This window comes from Podarcis melisellensis (assembly GCF_964234715.1).
Source record: "Podarcis melisellensis genome assembly, chromosome: 16".
NCBI classification, from domain to species: Eukaryota; Metazoa; Chordata; class Lepidosauria; order Squamata; family Lacertidae; genus Podarcis; species Podarcis melisellensis.
Genome location: NC_138533.1, coordinates 18,779,388 through 18,801,832, shown reverse-complemented (window position 1 = coordinate 18,801,832; position 22,445 = coordinate 18,779,388). Strand labels below are relative to the sequence as shown.

At 50.5% G+C, this 22,445-nt stretch overlaps 2 protein-coding genes across 6 annotated transcripts in view; both read left to right on the top strand.

The window, feature by feature from the left end:
• The window catches only part of PCNX3 (pecanex 3), a 47,920-nt gene extending 40,826 nt beyond the window's left edge, over positions 1 to 7,094 (top strand). Inside the window, exons 34-35 of the mRNA XM_081892193.1 lie at positions 3,991 to 4,418; positions 6,811 to 7,094. Of these exons, the coding sequence (XP_081748319.1) occupies positions 3,991 to 4,418; positions 6,811 to 7,002 (620 nt within the window). The 3' untranslated portion in view covers positions 7,003 to 7,094. The remainder of the gene's footprint in view (positions 1 to 3,990; positions 4,419 to 6,810) is intronic.
• A 1,801-nt stretch (positions 7,095 to 8,895) lies between these two features.
• The window catches only part of SIPA1 (signal-induced proliferation-associated 1), a 37,990-nt gene continuing 24,440 nt past the window's right edge, over positions 8,896 to 22,445 (top strand). The window contains exons 1-2 of one of the 5 annotated variants that reach the window (XM_081892247.1): positions 8,896 to 9,020; positions 13,897 to 14,026. The gene's annotated coding sequence lies outside the window, so the exon portion shown is untranslated. The other 4 variants (XM_081892249.1, XM_081892250.1, XM_081892246.1 and 1 more) reach the window with 4 other exon arrangements.

The window sequence follows — 22,445 nt, the reverse complement described above, 5'->3', positions numbered from 1 at the left end:
CACCATAAGCTGTGGTTTTTATCTATGTATTTTTATTTTGTTTTGGTTTATTTTGGGTTGGGGTGGGGTGATTGTGGAGTGGGGTGGGGATTGGTTTGTTTCAGTGTAATTTTGTTTGTTTGTTTGTTTGCTTTTATATTCTGTAAATGGAGGCGAATATGAGGCTTGGGATTCCTACTGTGGAGGGGCGAGGGAGGTATGGCGGTGGGGGCAGATGTCATAGGCGAAGGGGATCGAGATACGGATATGCTCGTACCCCTTCCAATCTGCGCCCCATCCCGAGAGACGAGGGTAGGGTGAGCAAAGATTACTCACCTCCGTCACTGGTGTTGTGCAATGCCAGGTCTATAGGCAACAAAACCGCCACCCTGCGAGATTTCTTCATCTCGCAGGGGGTCGACCTGGCTTGTGTGACGGAGACCTGGGTGCGCGAAGGGGATACTGTTACTTTACGAGAGATGGCGCCCCCAGGTTTCTCCGTCCTCCACCAGTCGCGGACTGTGGGCCGGGGGGGAGGGGTGGCATTATTAATCCGGGAAGATTGTTCTTTCAGGGCTCTACCATCGCCATCGATCCCCGGCATTGAATGTGTTGGCCTAGTGTGGGGCTCCGAGGTGAGCTTGGCTGTCTGGCTGGTGTACCGGCCACCTAGCGCACCAGCAGCCACCCTGCCAGGCCTGCTGGAGGCGGTGGCCGGCTGGGCCTTGGAGTTCCCTAACCTATTGGTATTGGGGGACTTCAACATCCATGCTGATGCCACTCCCTCCTCACAGGCTCTGGACCTGGTGTCTTCCATGGCGACACTAGGGCTCTCCCAGTTTGTTTCGGGCCCCACACATCAAGCAGGCCACACGCTGGATTTGATCTTTGGCGCTGGTATAGATGTGATCATGTTTCCTTCGATGAAGGTGCCATGGTCTGATCACTACGCTCTGAAAGCCAGGATTGACGTTCCACCCCCACCCTGCTTAGGTGGCGAGCCAATTTGGGCTCGCCCGCAGAGGCTGATGGATCCTGATAGATTCCGTCAAGCCTTGCGGGACCTTTCTCCCCCTGGCGACTCATTGACTGAGCTTGTTGAGGGCGGGAATACCCATCTCCTGGCAGCCATCAATGAGATCGCACCTAAGCGCCCTCTGCGACCCCGCAGAAACCGGGCTCCCTGGTTTACCGAGGAGCTCCGGAAAATGAAGCGGGACCTCAGACGGCTAGAGCGAGTATGGCGGCGTGCCCGTGACGGAGCTTCAAGAACATCTTATAGGGTTTTTATGAAAACCTACGAGATGGCTGTGAAGGCCACTAAGAAGTCCTACTTCTCGGCCTCCATTGCATCCGCTAGCTCTCGCCCGGCGCAATTATTTAGTATAATTCGGTCTTTAACGTCCCTCGAAGGACAGCCAAATTTAAATAACAAATTGACACACAGCTGTGAGGCATTTGCGAGCTTTTTTGCGGAGAAGGTCTTGTCGCTCCGCCATGACCTCCCTGCCAATTTGGATACAATAAAGGAACTGGAGGCCCCTCGACTGTCCTCGGGTCCAGTATTGGACCACTTCGACCGGATATCCCCAGCCGATGTGGACAGACTCCTCCGAGCTGGAAAGCCCACCACCTGTCCTCTTGACCCGTGCCCGTCTTGGCTGATTAGAGCGTGTCCAGACGAGGTGCGGGCCCTCCTGGGGGATATCATCAATTTGTCCCTTGGCACGGGGACATTCCCAGGGGAACTGAAGGAGGCAGTGGTGCGCCCGCTCTTAAAGAAAACATCATTAGATCCTTTAGATCTATCCAATTACCGCCCGGTTTCGAATCTTCCGTTCCTGGGTAAGGTGATTGAGAGAGCGGTTGCTGAACAGCTTGGTGGGTTTCTGGATGAAACATCGGCTCTGGATCCATTCCAGTCCGGCTTCCGCGCTGGTCATGGGACCGAGACGGCTCTGGTTGCCCTAACAGCTGGATCGAGGCGGGTCGGGGCTGCTGATTCTTCTAGATTTGTCAGCAGCTTTTGACATGGTCGATCATGAACTTCTGGACCACCGCCTTGCCGACGTGGGGATCCAGGGCACAGTCCTTCAATGGCTGCGCTCGTTTCTCTCTGGTCGGGGACAGAGGGTGGCGCTTGGGGGGGAATTGTCATCGCGCCACTCCTTGGTGTGTGGAGTGCCTCAGGGTGCGATTCTCTCCCCGATGCTTTTTAACATCTTTATGCGCCCCCTCGCCCAGCTTGTCAGGAGTTTTGGGCTGGGCTGCCATCAGTATGCTGATGACACCCAACTCTACCTGTTGATGGATGGCCATCCTGACTCGGCCCCAGACACACTGATCAGATGCTTGGAAGCTGTGGCTGGATGGTTGCGTGGGAGCCGGTTGAAGTTAAATCCTTCGAAGACAGAGGTCCTCTGGCTGGGACGGGATGATATGGGACTGAGGGGGCAGCTCCCATCTCTTGCGGGGGTGCAATTAGTGCCAGCACCGTCCGTTAAGAGTTTGGGTGTAATCTTCGATACCTCCCTCTCCATGGAGGCGCAGATTGCAGCTATTACAAAGGCGGCATTTTTTCATCTCCGCCAAGCTAAGCAGTTGGCTCCTTACCTCTCTCGCCCTGACCTAGCTACTGTGATCCACGCGACGGTCACCTCCAGACTGGATTATTGTAACTCGCTCTACGTGGGGCTGCCCTTGAGACTGACCCAAAAACTCCAGCGGGTGCAGAATGCCGCAGCGAGACTCCTTACGGGGTCTTCGCTGCGAGATCACATTCATCCGGTGCTATACCAGCTGCACTGGCTCCCGGTGGAGTACAGGATCAGGTTTAAGGTGCTGGTTTTAACCTTCAAAGCCCTATACGGCCTAGGACCCTCGTACCTACGGGACCGCCTCTCCTGGTATGCCCCACAGAGGAACCTACGGTCTTCAAACAAAAACACCTTGAAGGTCCCAGGCCACAGAGAGGTTAGGCTGGCCTCAACTAGAGCCAGGGCCTTTTCGGCTGCGGCTCCAACCTGGTGGAATGCTCTGTCACAAGAGACAAGGGCCCTGCAGGACTTGACATCTTTCCGTAGGGCCTGCAAGACAGAGCTGTTCCGCCAGGCCTTTGGTTAGGGCGCAGCCTGACTCCCTCCTCTGGCAACCTTTACAAAACTTTATGGCTGCCATCAATCTTGATTTTAATTAATTTTTATAATGTTTTTATAATGTCGCACTATTTTGGTGTTGTTAGCCGCCCTGAGCCCGGCTTCGGCTGGGGAGGGCGGGATATAAATAAAATTTATTATTATTATTATTATTATTAATTACAAAAATCCAACATGTGCCATATTATATTAATACGAAATAGCAATACCAATTCCAATACAAATCAATTACATAGCCAAATATAAATTTTGTTTCTTGGTAAAATCCCTTAAACCACAGCTACAATGATTAACTTCAGTTCGCATTCACACATATAGTAATTTGTAAATTCGCAAATGAAGTTCTCCTTTCTTCTTCCTGTGTGAGGTTTTAATTTCCATCAATTGTTCCTTTATTTCTTTATCAAATATTATGCCCATATTAGTTATTCCTGATCTCCTTTGTGCCTTACGGAGTCTGTTGACTGGGAGTTACTCTGGAGAGGTCACTCTCTTTGTTCTCACTGCAGACACTAGACCATCAAAGAAGAACATAGCCAACATGGCTAAAAGCCACTGACAGCCTTTTAAAACGAATTTTTTTTTTTTACTGGTTTTCAAACATATAACCATTAAACACTTATCCATACGTACATGTAATGATGTTTGTTCTACCCATTGATTTCAGACGTAAACTTACACGCTCAATGTTCAGGCATATTTCTTAGCGTATAGCCATTGACAGCCTTATCCTCTCTGAATTTTGTCCAATGCCCTTTCAATAAGAAGGCTCGGTGTGGGCTCAGGGCTGCTCATCCCTTGGGGCTTGTCCTGTCACATTGCTGTGGTGGCCACGTTGCTGTTCTTATCTCTGCAGAACTAGAGTCCGGCCTTCCTCTTCCTCCGAGCCAAAGCTGGCTGGTCCAGCCCCAGCCGGCAGGCCCCTTGCTGAGCCAGGGCGAAGGACGGCCCCCACCTACGCCGGCTGCATCGTGGCCCCCTGGTCCGCACTTCTTGGGAAGCCAGCTTTCCTGCGCCAGCTCCTTGGCTTCTGTGGCTGAGGGGCCGGGACGTGCCCCTCTGCCTCTCCGCCCAGGGCTCGGGGCCCACTCCGCCTTTGCCTATGAGGGCCTCTGTGGCAAATGGAGCCTACCCAGCCGCAAGGGACTGAACGGGCTGGGCGGGAGCGAGAGCGACGTCCCCCCCGGAACACCCTCGCCCCGCACGAAGGACAACGCTGCTCTATCATCTCCCGCTGTGGCTGCGCTGGGGACTCCGGGTGTTGGTGGGAGCCCTAAACCTCAGGTGTGTATCTGCTCACCTCCATCCATTGTTAATAGACTTGCCTTGCCTTTACAGCCTTGCAAGAGAGCCAGCAGGAAAGCTTTGCCCTTCAGCTGAATTTCAGTGGGCTGCCTCCCTCCCTCCCAATTATAGTGGTACCTCGGGATAAGTACTTAATTCGTTCTGGAGGTCTGTTCTTAACCTGAAACTGTTCTTAACCTGAAGCACCACTTTAGCTAATGGGGCTTCCTGCTGCCGCTGTTCTCATCCTGAAGCAAAGTTCTTAACCCGAGGTAATATTTCTGGGTTAGTGGAGTCTGTAACCTGAAGCGTATGTAACCCAAGGTACCACTGTATTTCCCTTCCTCTTTGTACCCTGACATATCACAAGAGGGCAGATGTTTTAATAGCCTCGTGGATTCGTGGCGTTGGAAGGGACCCAAGGGTCATCTAGTCCCAACTCCCTGCAATGCAGGAATCTCTGCTAAGGCACTTTGTGTTTTCTTTCATTGTTATGAGCCATCCTGGATCCCGCTGCACGGAAAGCCAGGATATAAAATTAAGTAATAAACAAATTGATAAAGTGGTGGGAAATAGCCAGTCTGGTCCCTCTACAGGAAAGCCGGTTCTTTTGAGTTTCTGAAATAACATGGAATTGGTCTTCAGCCATTGTCCCTTCTGCCTGTTCTATAAACATCTACCCAGAAGCCTTATATCCAGTGTTCTTTGGGAATTCTAAGAAAATGAAAGATTGGTGCCATTTTGAAAGGTCAGTCCGCCATCTTGATCCAAAATGGCACCCAATTCATCCAAGCATGGATAAGAATCTGCTGCTTGATCTCGGGAACCATTAGGCAAATGCTTGGTTACAATAAGGGGGCAGCTGGCCAACAGCATGTCACACCATTGTTAAAACATCTGCACGGGTTGCCCATCTGCTGCTGAGCCAGGCTTAAGGTCCTTTTATTAATTTACAAATCCCCCAACCACTTAGGTCCAGCATTCAAAATTCGCCAGGCGCATTTTGCACCTGCCTATCAGCCACTTGCAACCAAGTGAAGACATCTCCACCATCTGGAGGGCATGGGGTCTTTGGGTCTTGGCCGTTTTCACACACCAGCAACACATCCTGTCGAATTTTATCCGTTTATCCTGTATGAATTTCAGGAACCAAAGAGTTGTACAGAAAAATACGACTTTTGAGCTGCCTGGCCCAAAAATGGCAACTAGGCATTCCGTTTTGGCAATTGTAGCCTCGGTTTAAGAAGCTGTTTGGCACCTAGCTTATATACCTGTGTTTTTAACACTGCTTAGGCCCAGGGTATTCAGGGATATCCCAGCTCAATCACTGAGATCATCTATAGGAGCATCATTGGTTGTTTCCCAAATTGGCGAGGCTCATTTGACAACAGCAAGAAATCCTTTATTCTCATTGGCCTAGTCCTATGGAAAGTTCGTGCTTTTGTGCTCTCATTGTTTATCGAATTGATTTATATCCCATCCTTCCTCCTGAAGGAGCTCAGGGTTGTGGACACAAAAGTGACAAAACATTAAAACGATTAGAGCTTTATTTAGTTACATCTGCGTTGATGAATTTATGCTGGGAAGCGGCCCATACATAAAGACAAATAAATAACCCTTGGAGGGCAGTGCAGGTTCCCCACTCGTGCTTTAGGGGAATGTTCAGGAGGACCTAATCTCAGATATGATGGTTATGGCTAATGAGAGGAGAGAGAGAGAAAACAATGATATTCTTCCTTCCCCACCCCAGCCAGGTGGCTGGGCTCAGCGTGGTGCCATCCTTAGCTCTGCAATCCTCTTAGTGCTAATGGAAAGCTATTAGGCCAACTCCCCCTCCCCCATAAACAACAAGGAGGGGGTGTATTTTGAAGGTCAGGAGGAGGATTTGCCAGCCATTAGCAGACAGTGTGCATTGTGGTGTCTGGATGAATCCCTTGGGTCCTAACCCTTGTCTCCCTCCCCCCAGCTCTAACCACAGCCACATCCTCTCCCCTCCCCAACTCTTTGTAGCTCAGGCCCCTTTCTGAGGCCAGTTGGAATTCTGGTATTCTTTCCATTCAAATCCCCCCAGCGGCGTAAAGAATCAGAAAGTATAATAATTTTGGTACTGGTTTACAGTGCAAGGTATTAAAGGGTAAGAAACACACACCCCAGTTTAACCAAAAAATGGAATAATACCAAAGCCTGTCGTTCTCCTTTCCTACTGGATAATTTTTATGCCAAAGGATGTTTAAGATGAAAAGTGAAATCCTATGCAGGTCTACTCAGAGGTCGTCCTCACTGAGTTCAGAGGAGCTTAATCTGTCCTGGGCAGGCTTGTAATATGAATCGAGTACTGTTTCTCTAAATATTTGATATTTATGTGGACGCCTTTCTTCTCTCTCTCTCTCAGCCCTCTACCCCAGGACCAGTCCCTGAAGCCACCAGCGACTCCACGCCCCCCTTGCCTCTGGAACCATCAACGACACCTGGAGGGAACTGCAGCCCCCCAGAACCTGCCCCAGTTGTGGCCGAGTGGGAGAGGCAGCGAGAGGAAGAGGAGAGCCCAGCGGCCGTGCAGCCCCTCCTAGAACACCAGTACTGAGTGGGGTGGGGTGGGGCTGCTTCATCTCCTACATAATTACGGGCTGGTCCCGTTTGACTCTTATTCTGCCGCCCCCCCCTTTTTTTGGGGGGGGGAATGCACTCTTGATTCCGCTTTCCCTCATTCAGGACCATGGACAGCAATAAGGGGAGTGGGGGCTGCTCCTTTCATGCCCTGCTACAGCCTTCTGTGCCCCCATTTCTCGCCTCGCCTCCCTCCTTGCCTGCAGGGGCAGGCTCAGTCTACCCGAAAGGTGAGAGGAGGGGGGAGGACCCCATGCACTGCCCCCTTTTTCTCTCCCACAACCGCTGCACAGAGACCCACCTTGGACACTAACTTTTGTACTAGTGACACTCAAGGACATTTTTCTTTTCTTTTCTGCCGTTGTTCCTTGGGGATATTTTTGTTTGTTTGTTTGTTTTTGTTTTCCTCTTTACCGCCCCCCTGGATCCTGGATTTTTGGTTGGTATAAAAATTAAAAATGCAGGAAAAAAACCGACAACAGCCATCCACCTGTACATCATGTTTTGTAACTTGCGGTGGGTGACGGGGAACCAGATATTTGCGAGAGAAGAGGGGTTGTGGGTTCTGCATCTCCTTCACTGGTCCCTCTCTCCTTGAGTAAGAGAGCAGCTGCTTTCCTCCTCTTTCGGGGTGGGGTTCTGCCCCCCTGCGCCTCTTTCAAACTGGTTCTGGATTTGTCGGCCCTTCTTACAGGCAAATCATAGGTGCTCACACTTGAGACCTTTTTAGAAATCCGCCATTTACAATGGAAAATGCAAGGCAGAAGTGGGGGGAAGAGAAAACTTTAGAACTGATTCCACACACACCTCCCTAAATTTAATCCCAGTTGCAAAGATGGAGGCCTTGTTTGCCTAGGAATGGAGAGTGTCTTCCAGCTGGGGGGAGAAGGACTGCACATGAACCTACCTATGCCTTGGCAATGTGAAGAAGAGAAGGAGGTGGTTTTCTGTGCTAAAGTCCTTACCAACCCCGGTTTCGTGTATGTTTTGGGAACTTGCCTTACACTTGTTCTTCACTCTTGAGCAGGGGTCAGCAAGCTTTTTCAGCCGCGGGCCGGTCCACCGTCCCTCAGACCTTTTTGGGGGCCGGACTACATTTTGAAAAAAAAATATGAATGAATTCCTATGCCCCACAAATAACCCAGAGATGCATTTTAAATAAAAGCACACATTCTGCTCATGTAAAAACACCAGGCAGGCCCCACAAATAACCCAGAGATGCATTTTAAAGCACACACTCTACTCATGTAAAAACATGCCGATTCCTGGACCATCCGCAGGCTGGATTGAGAAGGTGATTGGGCCGCATCTGGCCCCAGGGCCTTAGTTTGCCTACCCCTGCTCTTGAGCATCTTCCCGAAACAGCCCCCCTTAGTGTGTCATGATGGTGCTGATTTGCTCCCTTTCAGGGGGGCGGGGTGTTCAGGGTGGGTGACTTCAAAGCCCTCGCCTCCTGGAGGAAACGTAGCTGTGTTGGCCACATAAAACATTCCAGATGGATAAAACAGGGGGTGTTAATTATAAACTGTTTGGGGGAGGGGGGAGAATGAGGGCTGCCCTCTCCCCCGTCGTGGTGGGCGCTCTCTATCACCCTCAAAATCAGGGCGCTAACTCAAGTCTTGGCGTTGTCTCCGCGAGGGAGGGAGCGGTACTCAAAAGTACTCTGCACATGTTCAGAATCTCGCTCCTCTTGTCCTGAAAACGAAAGAAGCCGTGCTTTCCTGCTAGCCGCCACTCTTCTCCCCCCCCCACCCCCCGCGCTTTGTGAGTCCTCCCTGGCGTTGTGTGACGCCGCAAAGCGCCCCCTCCTTCCTCCCCAATCTGGGTCTCTCCGCCCCCGATTGAGAGGAGGAAGGAGAGGGCGGTGCCAGGGCCGCAGGGAGCGGAGCGGGGGCGGGCGCCCGGCCGGGAGGGGACACGCGGGGCGAGCGGCGGCAGCAGCAGCAGCAGCGTCCGGTTGGGTTGCAGAGCTGGAGCGCGGACGGGCGTGGAGAGGTAGGCAGGCGGCGGCGGCGGCGGCCGGGCCAGTTCCGTCCTGTGCGCCCTGGCCGCGCGTCATGCGCTCCGGCACGTGGATCGGGCTCCAGGCGGCGGCGGGCGGGGAAGGAGAGGCAAGCGAAGCTGGCGGCACCTCCGCCCTGACTGAGCCCGGGGGGAGAAGCCGTGGTGGGTAGAGGTGGGTTGGAAGGGGCAGAGAGAGAGAGAGGCTCCGCCGCTTTTCCAAATCAGGGCTTGCCGATTCTAACGGGGCGGGGGAAAGATGGATGGGTGCTGGTCTGAATGCATTGGCTGCCTGGGAAAGAGATCGCCTCCATTGAAGCGTTTTAAGGACATCCTTCTCTCTCCCCGCCCCGGGAAACGCAAGCCAGGCAAACTCCCCGGTCGTAAAGCGCGCAGCGGGCGTTTTCACACAATACCGTGCACGTTGCGCCCTCAAATCCCAGCACCGAGAAGAGGGCATTTGCGAGGCACGCGCGCACACGGACGCAACCTGCGCCAGGAGCCGGGCTGTTACATAGAGCAAGGCAGACGGGGCGCGCACACGCGCAGCGCAGGCGCTCACCCGCAGAACAGGCTCCCGGCTCCCCGCCGCCGCTATTGTGTGACAAAAGACCCAACTCTCCCGTGCCTCAGCTCGGCTTCGGGCGGGGCAAGGGGGCTTCCTGCCGCTATACGTCAAGACAGGAGGCAAGGGGTGCAAGAGCATGTGCAGAGTGCTCTTCTCGCTCCAGCCGGCGGCCATGGTTGGGCAGCCACTCGCAGGCAGGATTCCCTTTGTGCGTTTGATTCCCCCGAGGAGCTCCCCGCTCCTTTTATTCCTACAACAACCTTGCGAGGTCGGTTAGATCTGAAAAGGAAGTGAAGGGCCCAAGGTCACCCAGAGAGCTTTGTGAAGCTGCATCTTCCCCAGTTGTAGTCAAGGCAGTCATAGTCTGTCCACCATGCTGGGGATATAAACTGGGGGCCGAAATGTTCCCATGGAAGTGAATCTAGGAAGCACAGCTTAATGATGGGAACTGCAGCAGGGACACTGGGAAGACGTTGATATCTAGAGGCCTCTGTTGTTTAGGAAGGAGACCAAGTGGCCTGAACTCCGTAGCCGTCTCTAGGACACTGCTGGCTGCTGTGTTTAGATTTGGAGGCCCCCCCCCCCATACAAATCAGCTACTCCTTCACACCCTTCAGCCTTTGGCAATGCTTAAGAATATAGGCAGCTGCCTTATTGCTGGTCAGATCATTTGGCCATTGAGCCTAGCATTGTCTGCCCTGACAGATGGCGACTGCCCAGGGTCTCAAGCACTGCAGGTTCACCTGTTTACTCCGACCTTTAGAGAAACCAGGGAATGAAAACTTGGACCATCTGCATGCCGGACAGGTGTTTTGCCTCTGAGTTTGGTCCCTTCCTGCTACCCTTCAGTTATTAATGGTCCTTACTAGCAGTTGTCTGAGAACATCTCCTTGGAGATCTTGCGCTTGGCCATCATCTTATGTCGAGTGATCTTGGGAATTTAAGTGTCAAGAGCATACAGCACTGTTCAGCAGTGCAGGAGCAAGGAGACCATATATAGATATAGATATACCGCTTCATATTTCGGCAGCTAAGTGGTTTTGCAAATCCCAAGGGGAAAAAATCTTCATGAGAAATACAAATTCCACATTCAAAACTGAATAAGATTGATGGTGCTTCTAATAAGAACTCCACATTTCAAGTAACGTAATTAAATACCTCCAAATATGTCAAAATGCAACGCAGTCACAATATAGCATAAAAAGTCATAATTACCCAAAGAACGTAATAGAGTTGTCGGGCGTATTCACTTGCATATTCGCACTTCACACAACTATTTGAAACACACAGTCCACAATCACTTAGTTCTCTCCTTGCCCACACCATTCCATGCACTCGGTTCTCACTTCAATAAAACATACCCAACATTCAATTAACAAATAGCCAATAATCCTGTACAAAGGAATTGGGCCCGTTTTATGCCTGTGAGGTGTGAAAGTCTCTCTGCACCTTCACACATATAGTTGAATGCACACAGTCTCCCCAGGAACAGAATTTCAGATCTCAGGAGAACTTGCACATGTACGACTACATGTGCAGAGGCCTCCACCCTACAGATGCTTGCAGATTTCAGAGGAGAGATGGACATGGGAGCTAATAATTGCCCAAACAGAGCTATAGATGCATTTACACCTGTAGCGGCTTCTCTTTCAAGCATCCTTTCCTTCCTTGGAGGTTCACCAGAGGCCTGTTTTTGGCCTACAGCTCTCATCTGCCCCAGCCAGTGCAGCATGTAGTCAAACACATCTGGAGGGAACCAGGTTGGTAAAGGCTGGAATAGGTGATTAAACGGGGGGGGGGGCATTGGCTAATGTTGGAACCATGGATGGAATCACAGTCATAGGATGGAACCTGGAAGACTGAAACAGATGTTCAAGTGCTGTCAGGTGGTTTGCACGTTTCATGTTGTACCTAGGTGAGCTGGGAAGGAGACACATAAAATAGGTTGATCTCCCTTTTTTAAAAAAAATAAACATAAATTCCAGTTGTTACCTAGATCTATTTCCATCCTTGGACAGCACAGGCACGTTCTTTGGTAAGTGGGGGAAATGGGGAAACTAGGGACCTTTTGGAGATTAATTTTAGATCGTGTCTCGGTTAAAAAAAGAAAGCAGAAACCTGACTGGTTTGCTTTCTCTCATAGCTGCAGAGAATGGCCTCTTGGAGAAGGAAGTCCCATCTTCAGGGTGGTCTGAGCACCTCTTCGTCCAGTTTAGGATCCTTCTGTAGAAGAGCTAAATTTGGTGTTTTCCAAGTCGTACAAAAAGCAAAGGTGGTATTGTCAGCCCATAAGAAAAATGTAAAGTGATTAGGCCAACTGAAATATTGCAAAATAGTGTGCAAGTTTTGATTCCCCAGAACTCTTCATCAGGCTTGAATTGCTAGATCAGGGGCAGGGAGACTTAGGCCAGGGGGCCAAATATCCCCCCCCCCGGACATTGCCACACCCTCCTTGAGTACCATTGCCCAGCTGGAGTGTGTCCTTCAGTTGTGGTGATGCTTCTTGCTTGCCACAATGGAGGGGTCTGTGCACGACTGTGTAGAAACCTCTGACATGAATTAATTTTTGAATGCAGCCTCCTGCACAAAGGTAAGAGTCTCATCCAGGGCCCCACCCACTTTTGCCTCTGGGATTTGGCCCTGGGCAGAAAAAAGTTCTGCACTTCTCAGCTAGTTGAGAGACAAAACAGGCATGTGGGAGTCACATCCATGGCTCCTCCCACTTTTGCTTCTGGCCCTGCCCACCACTGGCAAGTGGCCAAGGGAACATGCCTAGGAGCCATGATGGCTCCTGACATCTTCACCATCTGGAGAGGCATGCCTGTGGATAATTGGATTTTGACTGTTTTCGCACACAAATACCCCATCCTGTAGAATTCTCTCTCTGGGACCAAAATGCTTTTTTTGTGCAGCCTGAGCAGGAGCAGTTACCATTAAGGAAAAAGAGGTCTGAGTAGGCAGATAGATATGTGGACTGTCCCTGGATCAAGTGACTTTTCTTCTTTCAGTTCTCAGAAGTTCTTAACTTAGCTCAGGGTGGTCATCTGAACTAGCCAGATGTTTAACTAAGAATCAATCACCATTCAGTCCATTATTTCAAAAATAAGACTTTAGCACTATATAATAGTAATAATAATAATTTATTATTTATAACCTGCCCATCTGTTGGCGGTTTCCAACAGAATATTAAAATACAATAATATATTAAACATTAAAAGCTTCCCTAAACAGGGCTGCCTTCAGATGTCTCCAAAAAGTCTGGTAGTTGTTTTTCTCTTTGACATCTAGTGGGAGGGCGTTGCACAGGGCTGGTGCCACTACAGAGAAGGCCCTCTGCCTGTTTCCCTGTAACTTGGCTTTTCGCAGGGAGGGAACCGCCAGAAGGCCCTCAGCGCTAGACCTCAGTGTCTGGGCAGAACAATGGGGGTGGAGATGCTCTTTCAGGTATACTGGGCCGAGGCCGTTTAGGGCTTTAAAGGTCAGCACCAACACTTTGAATTGTGCTTGGAAACGTACTGGGAGCCAGTGTAGGTCTTTCAAGACCGGTGTTCCCTCCTAGGACTTTGGCTTTCCACTACACTGGTCCTCCCTATCCCCTTTTCCTGTTTGTCTCTGTCCTTCCTAAAGTGCAGCTCCCAAAACTGGACCCAGGTGAGGTCTGACAAGTGCGGATGTGAGCCACCCTCCCGATCAAAGCATCTTTAAAGTTGGGAGAGGCTGGCGAGGGCAAAGGTTCCTTCGTGGCTTTGGAGGAGACACCTCGAAAGCAATGAGCAGACATGACTGAATTCAACAGCTGGCCCCGGCATCTGTGCGCCTGCTTTAAATTCTAAATTAATTAGTCTAGCATAGGAGGATGTGGTTTTAACTAGTTCCTCATCCGCGCCGCCCCCCCCCCCACATGTAGGAAGCTACTGAGAATTTACGGAGTGGATCTGCTCACTGCTGAGATGCAAGACTTTCTTCTGGTCAAAGCCTCTGCCCTGTCGTCTCAGATTGCTGGGGGACAAAGGTCAGAGTCTCCCATCTTGGCTGTTGAGTGGCCACCAATCTCAGGGCTGACTTCCTGGTGGTCAAAACAAGTTTTGAGGTGGGGGCTTAGCTTAACTTTTCTTCTGGTTATTCTCAGCAATGAAATATTTATTCAGAGGATTTGTATACCTTTCAAGGGGACTCCATACGTGAAATTATTATTATTTTTTAAAGCATCAATCACAATTCTACAACAGCCACCCCAAAAAAGCAGGATGGGGGAACAATCTCAATTTGTAAGTTCTGTTTCTGCTTCTCCCCTCTCTTCAGGGCAAATGGTTCTTCAGATTCCTCCCTTGGCTGCATTTTGGGGAAGGAGGGGCCTGATGGTGGCAGCTTCTGCAATGGCATTTAGCATCCAGATACTTCGCTTACAATAACTTTGCAGCAATTTTGTAAGGTAGGTTGGCGCTGTTCCCATATTGCAAATATGGGGACTAAGGCTGAGGCAGAGCAAGTTGCTTAAGTGAATTAATGAGTTGAATCGGGGATTTAAGCCTCATCATTCCAAGTGATCATTCCAAGCTGGGTTAGGTACATGGGAAACTAGTCAAACCCTTTGCCCTACTACTGTCTATGCCAGCCTTCCCTCACCTGATGCCCTCCATATGGTTTGGGCTACAACTCCCTTCAGCACTGGGCAGTATAGCCAGTGGCCAGGGGTTATGGGGCTTGTGGTCCAAAAGATCTGGAGGGCTCCAGATTGGGGAGTTCTAGCTTGCTCTTACTGGTCATTCATTCTCCAGGATCTTAGACGGAGGCAAGTAAAAAATCCAGATATTGTGGGGATTATATCTAGGACCATCTATATGTAAAGCAAGCACTGTGCCACTGAGCTATGGTGCCTCCCTGACCTGCTAGGGGTTAATGACAGGCCTCTGGCTCTTGTTTTAACAACCAACACTTTTGCCTATTTGTCCTAAACCCCAGACATCCTGTGGCATTCAGTTCCACAGGACAACTGGGGGGTTCTTGTTCTTTGTTGTTGTTAATACAAGGATTTCCAGACATTGCTGAACATCTCTCACATCAACCCCAAACGTCTGCAGCCAATGGCCAGGAATGAAGAGAGCTGTAATTCAGCAACATCTGGAGGGCCACAAGTTCCCCGTCCCTACAAGGCTATATTATTTTCTTTGGCTTTAAATCTCTGTACAGCCTCTGGCGTGTATAGATTAATGAGGTTCTGCAAAGGCACAGCAGACAGAGAAGCACGAGAGGGCTGGGAGACCAAGCGTGAGATCAGCCTCGCTCAGAGGCCTGTGGAGATAAGCAAGTGATCTTTTTCAGCATGCAGCCTCTCATCCCTGACGGATTGCAGTGACCTGACCCAGGGCTGGCTCTGGGACTGAGAGTGTCCTCACTATGGTGTTGACTGGTGGGTTGCCATCCTGTGTGGGTTGAACCCTGGTGATCACAGCTGGCGATGGAGGCAGGCAGCATTGATCTGTTTGGGAATGGGCAGCCCAGCGGAAAGAGTCTCCCTCTGAATTAACCATCCCGATTCCTCAATCTCCATTCCAAGCTTGGATTAATACCAACCCCTGATGAAAGGTTGTGGTAGCAAATGATGGGGAAGACAATTCTGTGCCCAAGACCAACTTTCCTGCCAGAGGACGCTGGGCTGGGCTGGAATCAGGGGTGAGGAGGCACCAGCCCATGGGTCAGACTTGGTCAGGGATTTGAGGCTGGCCTGCAAGGTTGTTTTCCCGAAACCATGCTCACCTGCTCTGCATCATATGCAATTTCAGGTGTGGGGCTGTTTGAAACGTGGTTGTCAGTACGGTCAGGAAGGTGCCCTCCCCATTGTGTCTTGGCAATGAAAACCCAAAGTGTGCTGGAAGAGCTTTGCTAGCAAGCTCCCGTGCAAAGTTCGTTTGCAGAAAGCTGTTGGGCAGTAAAACTGAAGCATTCGCTGTTTTAAAGCACTGTGTACTGTGTAGGGCTTCTCACAAACCTGGCATCAAGCTTTGAAGTCCCAGCTTTGGGACTTCAAAGTACCCAATCACCTGAGGGGATAGTGACGCCAGGCAGTTGGCAGGTGGACATCCCACCCACTTGTGGGATTTGGCTCGTGTGGCTGAGATCTGGTAAGGATCTGGCCTGCACAACTGAAAAGGTTCCCCTCCAAACAGTGCTAGATGTACAAAGGCGAGAGAGGGGTGGGGACTTGAAGCCTTCCCCTCCCACCGCAAAAGGGGGCCTCCTGAGTGGCAGGCCACTCCCCTTGTGTTGCCAGCGCTTTCTCAATGCCTCCCTGTCCGCATTGCCAGGCCGGCTGGTGGCTGATGCAGCCCAAATGGCACTCTGTGGCCTTTCCCTGCCCCCTCCACCTCCAGCCTGGCAGAAGGAGAAAGCCCCCTATTCATTGCTCCTGGAAATCCAGCTGCAAAGGGACGCTTTGGCCTTATCAGAGCAGACCCAGAGAGAGAGAGAGAGAGGAGTAGGAGACTGGGTTGCAGGACGTGGGTCTGATAGGAAGCCAGGCCACACAGTTGGGACCCGGACATAATTTCCCCTCCCCTCCCCCATCCACAGTGGATCCCATTTTTATGGGATGCAAGAAAGGAAGCCAACGAGTTTTTCCTTTTAAGTAGGATGGGGAAACCCTCCAGAATCCTGTTATATTTGGGGGGACTGGGACTCAGGCCTGCAATGTGTGCTAAGGCCCAGTACGGATCTTTCTAGTGAGGAACCCGCACTCACCACTTTGTGTGTGTTTGGTGATGGGGGGGGGGGCAGATCTGCAGCTAAGGCCCAGCTCTTTCCTGAGGAAGTTACGTGAGAGAGTTGCTGTGTGTGTTTGAAGGATTGGGGGCGGAGGGGGGTAGAGAAGAGGAAGAAACACAAAAGCAGCTGTAGCCGAGCTGCCGTGTGTTTGGGGGGAAGAGTCTGGTCTCCTGCTTGCGCCACACTTCCTGCGCTACAGGAAGTGAGTCACCGCGCCAGCGCTGTCAGGCCACTGCGGACCGCTACCTCCCCCCCTCCAAAAAAGATACCGGTTCTCTGGCAGGGTGAGGGGCGACCATTATTCGGGAAGGGATCGGGGGGTGCACGACGGGGTTGTTTTGCAATGGGGGGAGGGAAACGGGGAGGTAAAAAGGGGGCGCTTCCGTGCATTTGAAATGGACAAGGCCTCGCCGAAATGACTGGGCTCTTTGCCCAAGGACCCTTCCTTTTGCCTTCCTCCCAAATGCTTTATTGTGTCCCTTGGCATGTTGGTGGGGGTGGGGGTGCCTATTTCCTGTTATCATCGACATCTTCCTCTTTCCTTCCATGGCTCTCCAGCCTTCTTTTTCCTGCCTCTCCCCCCACCCCATGCCTGCCATCGGGTCAGCCGCCGCTGAATGACTTTAGCCTTCTGCCTCATGTTTGCTTCCTTCCTCGGAAAGCAAACTTTTCCTTCTCTCGGCAGCCCTAAGATGGCAACTCCCCTCGCCTCCGTTTGTGGGGCAACTGGCTGGAGCCTAAGGTGTGCTGGGAACATTGGGGAGGGGGACGTTTTTATTTGTACCCAGTTAAGTTTGCCCTGGTATAATTTCCTGCGGTTGGGTTTGATCCTGATTGGCAGCAGGTCTTGCGGTTTGCTTGCTTAATGCGTCCAGGGCAGTTTGCTTGTCAGATTCTTTTTTCCAAAGTCTCTTGCATTGCTCTGTTTGGGATCTTTGGGATGTGAGCAGCAGAGCCAGCAGGATTTTATGGGTCCAGTACACTATATGTGGGTTGCACACATGCACACCCCAACCCACTCACAAAAATGGGTGGATTTGCACAAAATTTGTACATTCTTTGTGTCATACACAAACGGATGCCCTTTTTTGCAGGCGGGGTGGAGGGCCCAAAAATAAACCAGTGGCCCCACACCTAATGAAATGCTTGACAGACAGAATGTGGACAGGTAAAGCTTCCCCCATAATTGTATTTCCATAGTAGAAAAAGTTTAACCTGCTTAATTTTTGACTGTCATACAGCACACAAAGGCACAAGAAACCTGCTTTCCCCCAGTGCCAACCCTAAATAAAAGCCTAGGCTGCAATTCTGTGGCCATTTATCTGGCAGAAAGCCCTGCTAAAAACAAAGAGACATACACCGGTTCTGAGTAGGTATGTATACCGTTGTACAGCAAGTTAACTCTCCAGTGAGTGCCTTGTCCTGCACGGCAAGAAAAATACAGAGTTCTCACATTTTGTGTTTACCATTGAGGAGGTTGGTGGGTTTAACATTCACCCACACTTAGTAGTATTTTCAGAAAGTAACTTCTAGGGAGTACCTGATCTCTGACAAGCCCACCACAGGAAAGAGGCACCCTGGTTGCTAGGATAAAAGGGAGCACAAACTACAGAGATTCCAAGGTCTGGGAAATGAGACAGAAGCAGGAAAAGTGCGCGAAAGGGGAGAGGAAAACAGTAATTCATTACCTGGATGGTGGGTGGGCAGAGGGTGCTGCCTTTCGGCAGGCACCTGTATTAGACGTTCCTCCCAAGTTTGTGGGCCTTGTTCTGCAGTCAGAACCTGTAACAAAATGCTGCCATGCATCTCCAGCTGCTAAGGTGGGAATGGGGAAACTGTGGCCCTCCAAATGATGTTGAACTCCCAGCTCCCATTAGCTGCAGTCAGTAGGGACAGTGGTTTGGGATGGTGGGAGTGGTTATCCTGCAACATCTGGACGGCCACAGAGCAGGTAGCAGTTGATGAAATTGGGGTCCCTGCCAGGGCTTTGCAGAGCCTGGCAGAGGCCCAGGCCAGGTAGATAATGTGCCCCCTTTTTTTTTACCCTGGGGATAACTGAAGTCTTATAAATAAGTAAGTTTGCCCCAGTGTATCCCCTGCAATTGTGAATATGTTGACTGAGGCCCCCTTTGGAATCGGAGGCCCGGGCCAAATGGCCCATATGCCCCCCCACTGGTCTGGGCCTGGTCCCTGCCTGAGAGAGCTGCTGCCCGTCAAGAGTAGTTAGTTACTTGACTAGATAGTCTGACCTGGCTTAAGGCAACTTCCTATGTCTACATTGTGCAAGAGGACTCAGGTTTTGTGTTCCAAGTCCTGAACCTGAACATTTAATAGATGGTTACTATTATCCTTATTTGTATACTGTCCTATACTCATAGATCTCGGGCAGTTCACAACGTAAAATTCCAATATAACAAACACAAAATACATAATAAGAATAAGAACAAAAAAATCCCCAGTAATCCCCACTTCCACGACGTATTTAAATAGCATCAGATGTTACTTAGCCAAAGGCCTGGTTAAAGAAGAACGTTTTCACCTGACACCTAAAGATGTATAATAAAGGCACCAGGCAAGCCTCTCTGGGGAGAGTGTTCCACACATGGGGAGCTACTGTAGAAAAGGCCCATTCTCATGTTGTCACCCTCCGGACCTCTCATGGAGAAGGCACACAAAGAAGGGCCTTGGAGGATGCTCTCAGGGTAGGTTCATATGGGTAGAGATGGCCCTAGAGGAGGAGGAGAAGAAGTTTCTGGACACTGGGGAAGGAAAAGCTTATCTTTCCCCCTTTCCTTTCCTTTTCTCTGGAAGTATCCCTGTGTAGTACCAACAGGGGAGTGTTTTCATTTTTTAAGATTGTGGCACTCATTTCCCCCCATCTTACTTGCTCCTCCAAGATACTGACTATAATGTGCAAGTTCTTCAGGGCTTGAGCAAGGTTAATTCCCTCTTCATAAACACATCCTTCAGTTCCATGCTGAATTTCTCAACTGACACCTCAACAATCCACACATCCTGGAAACTCACAGGTCCTCCATTTTTTGAGTTCCTCTGAATCCTGGGAATTGCAGTTTGCTAAGGGTGCAGGGAATTGTAGCTTGGGGGGGGGGACACTATAATTTCCAGGGTTCTTTGGGGAAGCCATGACTGTTAGATGTGCCATAAATGTGATTTAAATGTATGATGTGGACATGACTGTGTTGAATTCTGTTTATGTGGAATAAAAAGAGCACATTTGGGGGGGGGGAATCAATGTGTGTTTGAGCCCAAAGTAGTTTTTTCATTTGGTTTACAGGTGTGGGGGGTGCAAAAATCAGCATGACTTGTTAGAATCGCTTGCTGACGCTTCATCAGTTCTCTCCTTTGCACCCACGCTGAGGTGTGATACAGGTTTTCTCGCTTTCTCTTTGCATGTATTCTCCCGCTGCCCGCTGTGAAATTTCCCCATGCATAAGAATTTCCATTTTAGAACATTTCTCATCTTGGCTGGATCTTATCAGAAACTCTTTTGCTTTCTAAAAATGCCCACTAGGGAAACAACAACAGCAGCAGCAACAACAATAATAACAGGGACCTGACCAGCATTTCAGCCCCCCAGCTTACCCTCCTTGGTAGAAATATCTCTCACTTTATAAATGTATGTATGTATTTGTTTGTGTATAAATAAGGAGTTCAAGACGGCTCAGTTCTCCCTTCCCTTGTTTTAATCCTCACAACAATTTTGTGAAGTAGCCTAGTCTGAGAGCAAGAGGCTGGGCCAGTGAGAGTTCCATGGCTGAGGGAGGATTTGAACCCGAGACTCCTCAGTCCTAGACACATCCGTTATGCTGTGTTGTTCTCAAAATATTTTATTAATTCGTCCCCCACCCCAACATCTTCTTTTCCCACCTTTGCAGCTCAGGATGGTACATGGTGGTGGGTGTCTTCCCCACCCACCAGTCCCAATCCCATCTTTCTCATTGCAACAACCCTGTGAGGTGGGTTAGGTTGGGAGTGACTGTTCCAGCTCACCCCCAGCAGCCCTTGCACTCGATTAAGGATTTGAATCTGGGCCTGCCCAGTCTTTGGCTACATTCCTGCCATGCATTTAAAGTCCTGTGGTACCACTTTAAAAAGTTATGGCTTCCCCCAAAGAATTCTGGGAGGTGTTGTTTGTTAAGGGTGCTGAGAGTTGCTAGGAGACCCCTATAGTGACGAGGGATCAATTGTTAAACCGCTTTTGACAATTGTGGCTCTGTGAGGGGAACAGGCCTTTCCTAACAACTCTCAGCACCCTTTAGATAACTACAGATCCAAGGTTTCCTATGGACTGTTTAGTAGTGGTATCGTAGTGCTTTAAGTTTATGGTGTGAACGTGGCCCATGTCTGGCACTCTCTAAACACTACATCACACTTCGGAGTGAGTGATGCTTCAGCACGGTGTGGCATGAACAAATGTACCTATAACTCTATTTGTGTGTGATAAAGGAGGGAAACCATGTAAAAGATGTGCTGCCTAGAGAAGGACAGCAGAGCGGAGTTTGAAGCTACTCAGGAGTAGGACTGGGCAATATCAGCTTTTCAACATTGCTGTGTATCGCCAGCTGAACATTGCGGTTTGGCGATATACCACAATGTTGAAAAAATAAGCGGGATTGGCCTCGGCCTGCGAGGAACCTGGTAAAACTGCCCCAGCTCTCACCTCAGGAACTGAGGCGGTTTCACCCTGGCACTCACGGGCTGGGGCAACGCAGCTTGTTTGTGCAGCAAAGCTGGGGGTCTGGAAGATTCCCCCTCCCTAGCTGAGACAGCCACCAGCAAATGGGCATCGGGGCTCCTTCAACTGCTTGCTGTGGAGAGTGCCAACTGTGTTCCTCTCAGCTGAGCAGTTTTACAGAGCCCCCACCCCGCCACCAGTTCACGGGGGCCAGCACTGGGCTGGGGGCTTCTTCAACAGCTTGGCTGAGGTAAGGGCAGCTGCACACGCCTCAGTTGAGCAGTTTAAAGATGCAGAAGGAGGGACAAGCTGTATCAGCGCCTCACTGATGCAGCTTGTTTCTCCCTCTGCATTGTATGATGGAAGAGTGCAATGGCAGTTTTGTTGTGAGCCAAAAATGGCTTATCTTCTGAGTTTACGCCAATAAAACTCAGAAGCAAGAGGAGTTAGGAGTCCATTGTTGTTTATTGCTAAGCAATAGGTTACAGTCGAATTGTTTCGCAAAACTGCAACCCTGGGTCCGGGCAGCTTGTTTCTCCCTCTGAATCATACGATGGAAGAGTGCAATAGTGGTTTCACTCAGCGATATATCACTGGTGAAACTGCCACTGCTCCTGAGTCCATCTGCTAGCCGTGCCCCTGGAGGAAGGAACTCTTGACCCCCGCCCCCCCAGCAGACACGGCTAGCAGAGGGACTCAGGAACGGTTGCTGTTTCACCAGCGATATACTGCTGAGGGAAACCGACATTGCGGTCTGCTCCTCATACCAGTTCTGGGCGATATATAGGAGCACAGAGTGCAAAAGTGGGTTGCAAGCTGTAGTCGATGTGGCTTGAAAAGGCTCCCCCCCCCCAATTCGAGTTCCTGCAAAATTTCCCTCCCTGGGCGAATGCCACTTGCTTCTGTCTGTCCACCAGACACAGTTCTTCCCCCTAATCTTCCTCCTCACGCCTTGATGACAAGAAGCCATGCCTGTGCTTTGATCGTTTGCAGAAGTTTGGTCTTCTTCCACTTCCTCCTGCTTGTGGTGCTGAAGTGGAGCGTGTGCCTCTGGCCTCTGGGCTGCTCGCTTAAGAGTTGCCATTACATGTCACCGCAGCGTGACTTGTCCTCCCCACCAGGGTCAGAGGCAGGTTGTTGCCTTCCCCCGCCCGGCTTCCAATCAGTGTATAGTTTATTTTGGGGCGAACGTGGAAGTGAGTTAAACGGGGTTAGTGATTGTGCAAAGTGCATGCAGGACCAAGGCTAGATATGCTGTTATTTTTGCTTTCCTCGGAGTCTGGGACAGGGCCTGCTGCAAGGCAGTGGGCAGGGGGACCTGCTTTGCACCCAGGTTCAGATGCCACTGCCTTCCAGCTCTCCCACCAAATCTTCCATCCCTGCCCCAAGCTGG